The sequence below is a fragment of the Hemiscyllium ocellatum genome, chromosome 23, assembly GCF_020745735.1.
Source record: "Hemiscyllium ocellatum isolate sHemOce1 chromosome 23, sHemOce1.pat.X.cur, whole genome shotgun sequence".
Classification (NCBI taxonomy): Eukaryota; Metazoa; Chordata; class Chondrichthyes; order Orectolobiformes; family Hemiscylliidae; genus Hemiscyllium; species Hemiscyllium ocellatum.
Genome location: NC_083423.1, coordinates 30450515 through 30464468, shown reverse-complemented (window position 1 = coordinate 30464468; position 13954 = coordinate 30450515). Strand labels below are relative to the sequence as shown.

Here is a 13954-nt window from a genome sequence, read left to right as displayed (position 1 = left end):
TTTTGAAGGTGCTTTTGAAGGAGCCTTTGTGAGTTATTCCTTTGTGTCTTGTCGATGGAGCATTCTTCTCCATTCAGAATTCCTAGCCTCTGACCTGCTCTTATAACAACAGTTTTTATATGACTGGTCTAGTTCAATTTCTAGTCAATGGTAACCCCCAAGATGTTGATTTGGGGGTTCAGGGTTCAATGATGGTATTACCATTTGATCATAGCAGTGTAATGGTTAGGTTCTGTCTTGTTTGAGATGGGCACTCGTGTTGTTTGCCACTTACCAGCCCATTCTTGAACATTGTCGAGGTCTTTCTGCATATGATGAGGAAGTGCTGGTGTTGGACTGGGTTGGAAAAAGTTAAAAAATCACCCACACCTGGTTATAGTTCAACAGGTTTATTTGGAAGTACTAGCTTTCAGCACCCTGCTGCTTGGTCAGGTAGCATTATTTAATTATCAGTGAATATTCCCACTTCTGACTTTATGACATCAGGAAGGTCACAGATGAAGCAGCTGGAGATGGTTGGAACCAGGATACTGTTCTGAGGAATTCCTGCAAGTGATATCCGAGGACTGAGATAACTGACCTCCAGCAATCACAGCTACCTTTCTTTCTTCTAGGTGCATTTCTTCCAACCAGCAAAGAGCACTCTTCCTGATTCCCATTGGCTTCCTTCTGCTAGAGTTCCTTATTGCTTTATTCCTTATTGCAGATTAAGGGTAGCCGCTCTCCACTCACTTCTAGAATTCAGCTGTTTGCCCATGTTTGGACCAAGGCTGTAATGAGATCAGGAGCTGAATGGCCCTGGCAGAACCCAAACTGGGCATTGATGAGCAGTTTATTCCTGAGCAAGTGCTTTTCAATAGATAGCATGACTGACTACCCCTTACAATGCTTTATCGATGATTGAGAATAGATTGAGAATTAGATTTCTCCAATATTGGAAAAGAAACATTTTTGATAATGTTTAAAAGTGTGTTAATCGCTGGGGGAAGAATCATATTACTAACTTGAAATAAAACTAAGTATTTTAATGCGTGCAGAGGAATTTCAAATTTTTCTTGGGTCTACAGAGAAACCTGTATGATGTGTCTATGTGGAAAAAAAACTCATTCAGAGAGATATGTGATGATGGTACCTTTTGTACTTACTTCATTTTGTCAGCTTGAGATTAACTTTCTTTGTGAAATCACTTTCCAAATTTCTCCACAGTGCCGGTGACTATACACAGCCAATGGTTGAACATCTTTTACTCTCCCTGGGAAAAATATTTCCACTGATTGATAAAATCATGCAAAGGGAGGTAGGTGAAATTTGAGTTCCTAATGATGCACACTCACTGTGGCAAGATTAGAAATTGCAAATGATTTGTGGGCAGATTAAATGATGCATTATTGTTCAGAATCTAAAGTAACAAACTTTACTGAGTTTAGTGCCAACAGTTCCAAATCAGAAAATGGAACTGCATTTTGTCTGTTAGGTGCTTCTGTGCTTGCCTGGCGTTAATGATAAATTTCTTGTTTTGCACTGAAGAGGGTATAGATGGTGAAATTCTAGTAAACGTTGACATTGTAGGAAGAAAATTGGGAGATGGAACACAAATTTCCCTAAGTATCTGCAGTCCTTGAAGTATAACCGTTAGAAAGGGATATATTTTCTATACTCTTCAGTGAAAGAGCCGAACTGAACTCCAAATCCGTGAGAACAGTTGCTTGTTCAGAATTACAGATTAAATGTCATTATGAAATTAAGTATTTAACATGTAACATAATTCATATTGTTTTTAAAATATGTTATTATGCAGCAGAAGCTACAAAATTAGGGGCACCATGCAGGCGTGTTATCTCATTGTGGCATGTGGCAGTTTTCATTGTGATGGTCAGCTTTCTTTCAAACATTACCTGATGTGGTTCAGGGGCTGCATTCTGTCAATGGCAATCTCTGCCACATTTACTGTGAAGGAAGACGGTGGAATAAGAAAATGGTCAAGGAATCATACATGGTTTTCTTTGAGCACTCTTCTTGACCAGCTGAATATTTTGTTTCAGATCGCCCTCTACTGGTATATCTATCCCGAAATAGGTAGCCATAAACCCAAGTTAGGGCATTGCAATGGGTACAGATAATGTCCCTAATAATTATATTCAGACTAAATGGGATAGAAATACCAGTGGAGGGTTAGTAAATAGCTATCAGTATCTTTAAGACATATCATTTATATTTCGTGGACTTAATAAATTAGTAGCAAAAATATCTTTGTTAAATTTAATTCTGAGGAACATGTTCAAGGTTGCACATGTAGATCAATCATAAGCTTACTTGTGCTCACATCTGTACTGAAACCATATGGAACAGAATTGGCCTTCTGCTTGATGTTGATTCTGGAAATCCTATTGGGATGCTAGCCATAAATGTACTAGTTTATGAATTATGAAGTCAGGCCACATTGTCTACAGACTTCACCAATATTGCTGATGTTCAAGCTAATAATATGGTTATAAACAACATTAGCTAGCATTTTTAGTGTGCTATAAAATATTTTTTAGTTTCTTTATCAGAATTCTAGTACCTGTAAATTTAAAATTCCCATCCTTCTGTTCAAATCTCACTGTGATCCCTTTCTGTAACTTGCAACGAGCACCATCCCAGCGCAATCAGTTTTTTTTTTCACTCTGCCTTTAGTGCATCCTCATTTTTGCTGCATTTCATTATTGGTGGCTCCACTTTCAACAATCCAGGCTTGAAGGACTTTTCTCCAACTGTGTACCTATCCCACCTCCTTCAAAATGCTGCTTTGTTGCTACTTTTTGACCATAGCTTTGGTAATCCGTCCTCAAATTCCCTTACTGGCTCAGTGTCAACTGTTGGCTGATGATGACTTTGTGAAGCACCATGGAAAGCTTTGCCATAGTAAAGGCACAAAAATGCAAGTTATAACAACAAATAAAAATTGTTCTGTGATTTTTGAGAATAGGCATGCAGTGTATCCACATCCATTTAGGTGATCATGACATTCTTTGCTGAAGCAAGTTCCAGTGAACATTTAATTGTAGAAAGGTGGCAATTATTATAGTGATTGTATAACCTTTGTTTACTGTTACATAGGCTAGAAATGGCATTGTGGTATCTTCGACACAATTAGCTGGCGTCTCTGCAGCACGTTATGCTCTCCAAGTTGGAGCAAACAGGTAAATAAATGTTAAACTTTTTTTGGTTTCTTTTCCAATTTTCAGCACTTGCTGCCTGCTGTCCTGAAAGTAACCAGTACAATGATATCACTGTGTTTGCTGGACAGATGTTAATGTGACCTCGGTAGCAATTAGTGCTTCCAGCAGGGAATTTTAGATATAAATCTGGAGCACAACCAGGGCTATTTGCCTCTGCCTAATTTAGTGCCACTTGCAAACCCTCTTGTTGAGAAGAAGCTGATCAGTTAGCACTGAATAAGGAGAGTTTGTATCTCAGATTGGGATACAGAATTCCAAAAGATTCAGAGTGTTGACTACTGCATAACTGAATACATTTATTCAATGGAAATGGAAAGAATTTTGGCTTCTCGGGTCAGAGGTATTTGAGGAGCAGGTGAGAAAGTGGAGTTGATGCATGAAATCAGCCAGGATTGTACTGAATGATAGAACAAGCTTGATGTAACAAATGGTGTACTCCTTCTATTTCTTATGCATCTGTAGTTCCCTGGTACTGGCCATCCCACCCCTGCTGAGAGCAGCTAAATGAGTCCAAACTAGAGATCTAACTTGACCATCGCCATTCATTATAAAAGTCAAAATATGGGCAAAGGAGACTGTGATTGTTTACTTTTAAAACTGGCAGAGTCACTTGTTTGCTAATCATTGATTTTACTGCTGGAGCTCAATGAAAGAGGACCAAACAGTCTCAAAGGGTAAAAGTGATTTATTTAGGTCCAAAGCTACCCTGTCATTGCCTAAGTCTTTATTTAGAATGCACCCGATGCTTTTGGAAAATATTTGCGAGTAAGTTGATTGAGGTAAACATTTGTCACCTGTTAAATTAGAAAACTTATGTTCAAAGTTTACTTTCATAGATTTTATGCACCTCTTTAAGTCTGCTCTTTTTTTTTCCCTTTTCTTTTAAATTGGATAAATATAAGGTGAATCATTTAATGTCCAATAGATTTTAAACCTTGCATTTCTCTGCTCTTTAATGTTCTATTTATCTTGGTGAACAGTCTTAGTACTTGTTTGTTTATATGTCATGGTGTTAAAATGAATATAGGTTCAAAACGTGACTTGGAGAGTTCATGGCATGTAGCCATAACATACCTTTACATCTATGGTCTCATCTTTTTATTGGCATTTTGGTTACTGTTTAAACATTGACTTGTCTACTAATGCTGTAAATTATGTTTATTTTTCTCTTTTTAAGAATTTTTCTTCTGCTGCTTGGAGAAGCTAATATTCCAATTGATATTCAAGAGGATGAGTATGTCCCCTCCATTTATCTGCAAACCATGTATAAAATCTTATTGCTTTAAAATGTTCATGTTGTTTAAGAATCTGGTCTTACACCAAGAATGAACGTTTCCTACCTTGGGACTTACGAGTTATTTTTAAAAGTCGATTGGAGCTCCTTTTTGACCCAGAGAACTTCATTGATAGCCATGCAGCTAAGGAAGGCTTTTTCACCGATTTTTGAAATAGCTGATGAGAGTCTCGACAGCAGCATAATAACCATATAAAAATGAGCTTTAGTACAATATTGGAGAGGATAAAGTAGATGGTGTTCTTCCTTGACTAACTGTTCAGAGAACTTTGCTAAAAATGCAAATTCACCAGGAACTAAAGATGGTCTTGACTGTCATGATCAAGCAACCATTGATTGTCAGAATATTGGACAGGGGGAAAGGTCAGAATGATAGCTAGTGCCAGTCAACGAAAGTCTCTCCAATCCAGAAATCCTTTTCTTAGCAGAGCAGTGATGTTGGGGTTGGAAATTAAATTAAACAAAGATGTTTTCAAACAAGCACTACAAAATGAAGTTCATTTGTTGAGCTAATTATCACAGATGTTCATTGCTGACTTTTATTTACTTTGCCAAAATGTCCTCCCTCAAAGGAATCTTATGGTATTTCAGCTTAATGGTTGTTAGCAATCTGTGAGCTTCAGTGATGGAAGGCAGTATGACCGTCAGAGGCAGTGCTCATGGAGTGGGACTGCGAGTTCTTACTTGAAAGTGTTCCGTTGCTCAGGAAAACTGTTCATCCCCTAATTAAATCAGAAGAAAATCTTCCTTTGTACATCAAACTCGGAAATTTAGAATTCCGATCACATGTTGCTTCTTTCCTTTCTTTCAACACAAACAGGCACTTTTTAGTACAAGAGTGTTATAAAGAGCAGAAGACATAGGAGCAGAAATTAGACCATTCATCCATTGAGTCTGCTCTGCCATTAAATCATGGCTGATAAGTTTCTCAACCTCATTTTCCCACTTTCTCCCTGTAACCTTTGATTTCCTTGATACTCAAGAACCTATCCATCTCAGTCTTAAATATACTCAATTACCTGGCCTCCATGGTCTTCTGTGGCAATTAATTCCACAGATAAATACAATCAGGAACCAAGAATTACATCTCTCTTTTCTCATACCTATTTTGGCTATTTCTGTCCTAACATCATTTGGGACCTTGTTTCTATGGATGAACATTTTAACAATTGGTGTTTATTCTCAAAAAGGATCCATAGAGGACAGAGCTTAAAAATTTGATTCTGCCTACCCAACAATAAAAAGAATAGAAGTATCACGAAGAGACTTGGATATTCAGGTGGCTGCTATGCAATTACGTTGCGATACAATCATGACTGCATGGCTGACAGAGGTACATTGCTAATCCTTGCAGTGCCCTGTCCAGTTTTCTCAAAGTAAATCTGATGAATTGAAAAGTTGTAAAATTAAAAATCTGACTAGCTAGGTTGTTTAATGTCTTTAAAAAAAAGAAATATCTTAACATCTTTTGAAATGTAATTTTCAGAAAAATTCTGGTGCTGCAGATAAATGGTAAACAGGATGAGAAGAAGCTCAGCAAGTACTACATTCCAGTCTGCTGGGAGGAGGTGTGTACAGAAGCCACTATTAGGTGTAGAGTGTCTCGTATATGGACACGATGTCTATTTTGGGAAATGTTTTATTCTCCAGTAACTGGATCATTTAGAATTATTTAATGTGTTTGGTGAGTGTAAGTAAACTTACCAGATTCAGGTTCAGGGTTGCAGGAATAATGTGGACCTAACCAGGACAACCATGCCCTGAAGATATGCCAATACCAGAGAAACTACTTAGTCCTTACACAAAAGTATTTGTGTTCCCATCATTTACCCCCATTGTAGTGTGTGCACTCTACATCACTTTTGATTTCATTGGGAGCTTATTTATTGGATATATGCAGACTCTCTCTTCAGGAAGATATAGGAAAATGGAAGTAAATCTGGATCTCTTTCCTGGATAATATGTAAATAATCACAGAGAACCCTACAGGATTCAGGTCTAAGTTGGACATTTGGGTTGATGAAATCAGTTCAAAACTATAATTTGTGTCATGAAACAGACTGGAATACTATAATTTTTATGGATACAAGGGTTCACTCTACAGTCTTCCCATACAGGAAGTTGGTAGCAGGAGTCTCCATCAGAGTGAAGATGACCAGGAAGATGATAACAGGTTGTCTATTTTATATTATTGGACAAAATCCACACAAATGATGAGTGGAAGCCACTGAAAGACTGTACTGTATTGCTTCCCATTATTCCTCAAACAAGAAATTAATATCCTATTATTTTATCTGTTACTATGCAACTCTAATCTCTATCATTGATTCCATTGTCTGCTTTGATATCTCCTAAATTATTATATCTTATGTGAGATAATTGAAGCGGTTTCAGTGGGAATTAGTGGAGTTATTTGTTTGTTATAGCAAGGATCCAAAAAAATCTAATTATGTACTGATGTTTTCCAATTAAGAAGCACAGTTGGCAAGATGTATAACTGTATCTGTTAATCATCTGCCATTCAATCGCATACTTGAGTCTGCTATTGCAAAACCTTCAGAGTATTTAGGAGTTTTGTTCTAGATTTAATGCCATTTCATTTTAGCACACTGAACTTGCTAGCTTATTAGACCACAACTGTTTGATATATCCTTATGTGTGGAAGATATAGAATGCTGCTGAAATATGATTATTCATCTGGGCAGTTTCATTTCTCCTCATCAGAACATAATCCCATCTTTTAAGGTTTGCATAAAGATTTGTAGTTCGAGTGCTGGCTGTCGTAGTTGTGGGTATGTTCACTGAGCTGGGAAATTGCTTTGCAGGCGTTTTGTCCGCTGTCAAGGTGATGTCTTCAGTGCAGTGGAGCCTCTTGCGAAGCACTGCTGTACTGTCTCCTGGAATTTATTTGGTTCCATTTCTGCTGTTCCTGTTGGTTGGTTGGTTGTTGTAGTGGCCAGTATATTGGGTCTAGATCTGTGTTTGTTGATAGAGTGGATGAGTGCTGTGCTTCTAGAAATTCTCTGGCTGTCCTCTGTTTAGCTTGTCCTATGATCGGTGTGTTGGCCCAGTCAAATTTATGGTCCTTGTCATCTGTATGTAAGGCTACTGGGGACAACTGGTTGTGGCGTTTAGTGGCGAGTTGGTGTTCATGGATGTGAATTGCTAGTTGTCTGCCTGTTTGACGTATGTAGTGTTTTGTGCAGCCTTTGCATGGTATCTTGTAAATTATGTTTGTCTTGCACATGATAGGTATAGGGTCTTTTGTTCTGGTGAGTTGTTGTCTGCACATGGCTGTCAGTTTGTGGGCTGTCATGAATCGGAGTGGTCAGAGAAGTCTGGTTGTCAGTTCCAAGATATTTTTATATAAGATAGCATGGCTCAAGAGTTAGGTTGTGGCTTGTCCTCATTGCATTGTTTGTCTGTTCAGCATCGATGGATGAAGTTGTAGGGATATCTGTGCTTGAAGACTCTGTAGAAGTATTCTTCAAGGTCTCTATGGTGTCTTTGCCAAGAATGGATATCCCAAAACTTCAAGTGCAGATGCCTAACGGATAAACAACATGACAAGGACATGCCACGACCTAACTCACTAGCCATGCTACTTTACATAAGAAAAACCTCTGAACTAACAGCCAGAATTCTCTGATCACTTGGATTCATGACAGCCCACAAACCGACAGCTCACCAGAACAAAAGACCCTATACCCATAATGTGAAATATGAACATAATTTACAAGATACCATGCAAAGACCACACAAAATGCTGTATAGGACAGACAGGCAGACAACCCGCAATCCGCATCCATGAACTCGACTAGCCACTAAATGCCTCGACTAGCTGTTCTTATTAGCAATACATACAGATGACAAGGACCACAAATTCAACTGGGTCAATACAACAATCATAGGACAAGCGAAAAAGGGACAGCCAGAGAACTCTTTCGAAGCATGACACTCATCCACAGGCTCCATTAACAAGCATATAGACCTGGACTCAATATACCGGCCACTACAGCCAGCAACCGGAAGCAGCAGAAATGGAATCAAACAAATTTCAGAAGACACAGTACAGCAACACTTCACAGGAGGCTCCAAATCACTGAAGATGTCACCGAGACAGGGGACAAAATATCTGCAAACCAACGTCCTAGCTCAGCGAACATACCCATACGCTTGTAGGGATTTAGGGCCAAAACAAATGGGCATACATTGCAGGGACTTAATCTTTGTGTCTGGAGAAGGAGCCACGGTACCGTACTATCTATTGGAAAAGTCACGATGGTTTGATGTGCATACTTATCTAACATTTGTGTAAGAAGGACATACGTCACTCAAAGAATCAAGGTTGTAATGGATAGACAATTTAACTTTGAGAAATGTTAATTTATCAAAATGAAAATTCACTTGTACTAGATTTTGAAATACTATGGTGCAGTTGTGAAAACCAAAATATGAGTAAAATATATATAATGTGCATCACATGTACACTTGTTTATTTTCTTCATAAGTAGGATAATCCAAACAATCCAAATTTGAGGACTAACACATTAGACTACTTCATCACTTCAGTTTTCTGTCAGCAGCCAAGTACTGGTGTGATTCTTGATAGATCATGTGTGAAATATGTAAATCTTATGTTTGGTGCTGTTACGTGGATTTAAATTGTTAGTTTTTCCACTACAACAAATGCAAATTTAGAATCTTTACAATTTGCTCAAACGTAACTCAATCTTCATTTAATGTATACTTTGCCACCAACAAAAGTCTAATTTTGCATTTTGGAATTCAATTTCTGATGTTTCCATCACTAGTGGTAACATCACAGGCGCTGCACTGCACAGCTGGGAACTGCACCCCCTGCAGTTGCAGCGGCATCAAATAAAGCTGGCGTGAGGCCAGAAATCCTTACTGCAGTGTATCCCAAGACTTTTTCCACTATGACCCCATTTCGAGGCTTGAAAATTGTCACAACCCTTCAGTAAGAATTGAGTGTTGGATAGGTTGAAGGGGGAGCTATTAAAGAGGGAACCTGTTAGAGAGTACACTGTTTTCACTCAGTTGGAACTCCACAGTTGCCTTGGACATTGTGACCACCCAGGATATTCTGAATCTTATTGAGGAGCTATCCTTTACAGGTTAGGAAAATATATTAAAAAATTGGGTTGTACTGTTGCCAAGTGGTACAGTAATAATTAAACTGTAATAGAGACTATTTGCATATCATGGTTACTGCTGGTACTCTCCTTCCTTATACAGAGATCCAATAGTCTTATATAGAGGAAGCTTTTATTTTTACATTAAGGTCACAAAACTTCATTTACAAATTCTTTTGAAAAAGCATTTTATTTTCCTCTCTATTTTGCAGGATAATGAATGGGATGGGGATCTTCTTTATTCACTCTGTGAGGTTATTCTACCTTTGGCATGTGGATACAGACCTGAACTGGTGATCTTGGTAGTGGGATCTAATATTGGAATTCAAGCAAATACGATAGCTCATGTGACACATTTACTCCAAGTGCTTGCTCAGGGTCGGATCCTTGTAATAAGCCAGGTATGGATAAATTAATTGATCCTTTAGGCTTCAGGCTTTTTTTTTTCAGAGGTTTAGAATATATATTTAATGTAGTTTTGTGTAAGTGTGAGAGTGTCAATTGGAAGACGGCAAAATGTGTCTATGATAGATATGCATTGTTGTTTCAATTAATACTAGACACACAGTGCAATATACACTCTGAGCCACTCCCAATAGATCAGGCAATTAATTTGATCCTAAAAAAAGTCCAATCGCATGATTCCCACATGTGCTCACTTAACTAATCACAGCTATGATAGAAGAAAAGAAAACAATTTGTGCTCAAAATTTCAAGCTGGGAAAGGTGGATAAATGGCTTGTATTCCCACTGCTGATCATTCCAGTGACCTCTGATGTAAACTCAGCAGTTATGCCCACACTTTCACTCCATTCACATATAAATGTCCTTTTTTGCCAAGGTGCTGCAAGTTCAATACCCATGAAATTGTGGAACAAAACCAGTAAGCACATTGAGAGAGGGAATATAGAAACATGGGGAAAGGGAATTAAAAGAGAAATTTGAAAGTGATGTATACTTACATGAGTTGAACTACCATGGTTTGTCTCAAAATAACTGCAAATAATATTTTTACAAGTTTCTGTTGTTGGTAACTCCACAAGTTGCCTTTAATTCAGCTACTTATTAAGAAATCTCAAACAATCAAATACTGAAATAATAAGTCAAACATTATTGCATGTAGCAACCAAATATTAGACACCTAAAGCAAGTATAAGCCTGCGACCCATCTTAGTTATTACCGGATTCATGGTGAAATATGGTCAAGACTTCAATTAACAGTAATCTCTCTCTGGATTTCCAGGGTTCAGACCTTGTGCAGTGTCATTCTTTGAAGTTCTGCCGTTGAATTGTTCTGGTGTTTGATTCTTATACAGGTTTTTGTCCTTTGGTCTTTGAGGTTATACATTTATAATTTCTTCAGAGTCTTTCATACAAGTTACTGCAAGACTGTAGCTGACCATAACAATGTGGAAACAGGCCATTTGGCCCAACACTTCCACACCGACCCTCCGAAGAGTATCCCATCCAGACCCATTTGCCTAACCTATTACTCTACCCTTGGCCCAACTAATGCACCTAGCTTATGTATCCCTCAATGTGATGGGTGATTTAGCACTGCCAATTCACCTAAACTTGCACATCTTTGGACTGTGGGAGGAAACTGGAACACCCAGAGGAAACTCACGCAGACACTGGGAGAAGTTGCAAACTCCACTCAGACAGTTGCCCGAGGCTGGGATCGCACCAGAGTCCCTGGCACTGTGAGGTAGCAGTGCTAACTACTTAGCCACCCGGGCTGCCCTAATCAAAAGTGATTTCTTTGTTTCTTGTTATATTTTGCATTGATTGTTCAAAGACACTACTTTCCTGTGATTAATTCTTTAAATTCTTCTTCAGGGCAATAAGACATCAAGTTTATGTAAATTTGCTAAGACATGGCTAATTGCTTGAGTCTCTGTATAATAGCCTGTCTTTGGAATAAACTATTAAGGAACAGAGTTATTACTGTGTTTAACAGTTTGTTGATTTATTCGGTGCACAAACAGTAATTGAAGTTCAGAAGTCTATAATGTCACATTTCTAATCGGTCATAAGATAGATTTTCATACTACTTTTATTCAGGCTTGTGACGTCGTGGAGACTTTGCTGAATTCTTTAATTGGTGATGCATTATCTGCAATGAGTTCTCTTGACATAAAACAAGAAAACACCCAAGTATTGGTAAAACTTCGACAAGAATTGAAAAAACACTGGAGGTTGCTTTAGACCAGAGGTATGCAAATAAATTTAAACATTAAAACAGACATTAAAAATTAAGTATCAATCATGCAATGCCTTGCACTATGTTGCACCCTGAAAAATGCCATGCAGCAAACTTCTAATCTCAAGCTCGCTGTCCAGTGGGATAGTGGAGAGCAGTGTCAAAAACAGGCATTGATATTTTTCATCAACCTGTTCAGACATTGTATCAAATGTATCTGGAGCAGGTGGGACTTGGATGTGGGCCTTCTGATACACAGGACTCCCTCTCAAAAGCAAACATATCCTTAGAAAGGGAAAGAAAAATGGAATACAATTATGCTGGTCAATTAAGGAAAAACTGACATGAAACAAGAAAATTGGGCTTGTTTAAACCTACCTTCTGAACAGACCTGAAATTATCAGCTCTACTTAAAGGCGAAGCTCCCAAGAAATGTGAAATTTTAAAACCTCAAAATATAATGATCAAAAAGAGAATGCAATGCTGCCCATGATTTTCAATGCTAACCAATTGAACTCCAAAGGTGGTCTCTGCTTGACAATGTGTTTGTTACATACTTCATTATGTCTATACTTGCTCTGACAACTATTAGCCTCCTAAATTACTATTTGTCCAAGTTTTTTTGAGTATATTAATCAGCATTAGAATTGGAGTCATAGTGGTATACAGCATGGAAACAGACCCTTGGGTTGCCATGCTTTAGCTGGACCAAATATCCTAAATAAATCTAGTCCCATTTGCCAACATTTGGCCGATATCACTTTAAACCCTTCCTATTCATATACCCATTCAGGTGCCTTTTAAATGTTGTAATTGTACCAGCCTCCACCACTTCCTCTGGCAGCTTGCTCCATGTACACACCACCCTCTGTGTGGAAAAAGTTGCACCTTAGGTACCTTTTTAAAGCTTTCCCCTCTCACCTTAAACCTATGCCTTCTAAATTTGGCTCCCCCCACACCTCATGATTTTATAAACCTCTATAAGGTTACCCTTATCCTCATATGCTCCAGGGAAAATAGCCCCAGTCTATTTAGCTTCTCCTGATAGCTCAAACCCACCAACCCTGGCAACATCCTTAAATCTTTTCTGAACCCTTTCAAATTTCACGGCATCCTTCCTACAGCACGTAGACCAAAATTGCAAACAGTTATTTTTAAATATAGTTGACTCAATTATCTACTGATACTATTAATTTCTAATCTTGCTTCTGGTCCTTAAATTTGAACCCATGTTGTTAGTTTTGAATTTGCAGCAAAGCTTGTATGATCCGTTTGGCCCCATATTTTCTATAACTAGCATTTTTAGGCCCCAGGTCCTTTCTCTCCCTTCAGTCTACCTCTGGTAACAATAAGCTCACAAAATAGCTCAACACGTTCCTGTAGCGATTCCAGGAGCCATATAAGCTAATCTGTATTCCTTTTGCTTCTTTCAGAAAAGAGATGCAACATGTGTTTTTTTTTATTCAAAGAGCTTCAGAAAATTTTGTTTACCATGCGTGCTATGGAATGACCATGACACCACCTGTATTTTGAATGGAAATTAGCTGGAATTGCTGATATCACTTTAAAATCCCTAATTTTCTTTAGTAATCATTAGCTACTAATGGATCATCTGAATGTCGGTCCTTCATTTTTTTTCTCTGTAAATGACCATAGCCAGTACCTGTTAAGTATTTCCAAAGTTGGATACTCAGTTCTTAACACTGAGTTATTGATTCTGATGCACTACAAGGTTATGTAAATTAGTCATTTCAAAAGGCAAGGAAATTCAGAAATCAGATATCCTTTGCCCCTCCTAGCAACTTTTGAAGAAAGGTTTGTAGCAGATTACTTAGTCCATCCTTTCTAGCAAGGAAGGTATGTGATAACAAATGCTGCAAAAGCAGGACAAAAAGAAAAATAATTACACATAGCAATTCCTATTTGTCCTTTGTTACAAACAGGGGAGTGAGAGAACTAAAACATTAATTCCCTCCCTTGACTGTTGGTAAATAATGTGTTTACAAAAAGGATAATGTGTTTATTTCTTTGCCATTGACACTTATCAATGAACTAGTTGAAAATGAGGACTGCTGATGCT

At 38.0% G+C, this 13954-nt stretch overlaps 1 protein-coding gene across 2 annotated transcripts in view; it reads left to right on the top strand.

The window, feature by feature from the left end:
• hdac10 (histone deacetylase 10) overlaps positions 1–13954 on the top strand; it is a 36224-nt gene that overhangs the window by 20202 nt on the left and 2068 nt on the right. Inside the window, exons 15-20 of one of the 2 annotated variants that reach the window (XM_060843165.1) lie at positions 1207–1297; positions 3100–3182; positions 4399–4455; positions 6002–6083; positions 9884–10072; positions 11736–11886. In XM_060843165.1, the coding sequence (XP_060699148.1) occupies positions 1207–1297; positions 3100–3182; positions 4399–4455; positions 6002–6083; positions 9884–10072; positions 11736–11879 (646 nt within the window). In that variant the 3' untranslated portion in view covers positions 11880–11886. The remainder of the gene's footprint in view (positions 1–1206; positions 1298–3099; positions 3183–4398; positions 4456–6001; positions 6084–9883; positions 10073–11735; positions 11887–13954) is intronic. The other variant, XM_060843166.1, reaches the window with a different exon arrangement.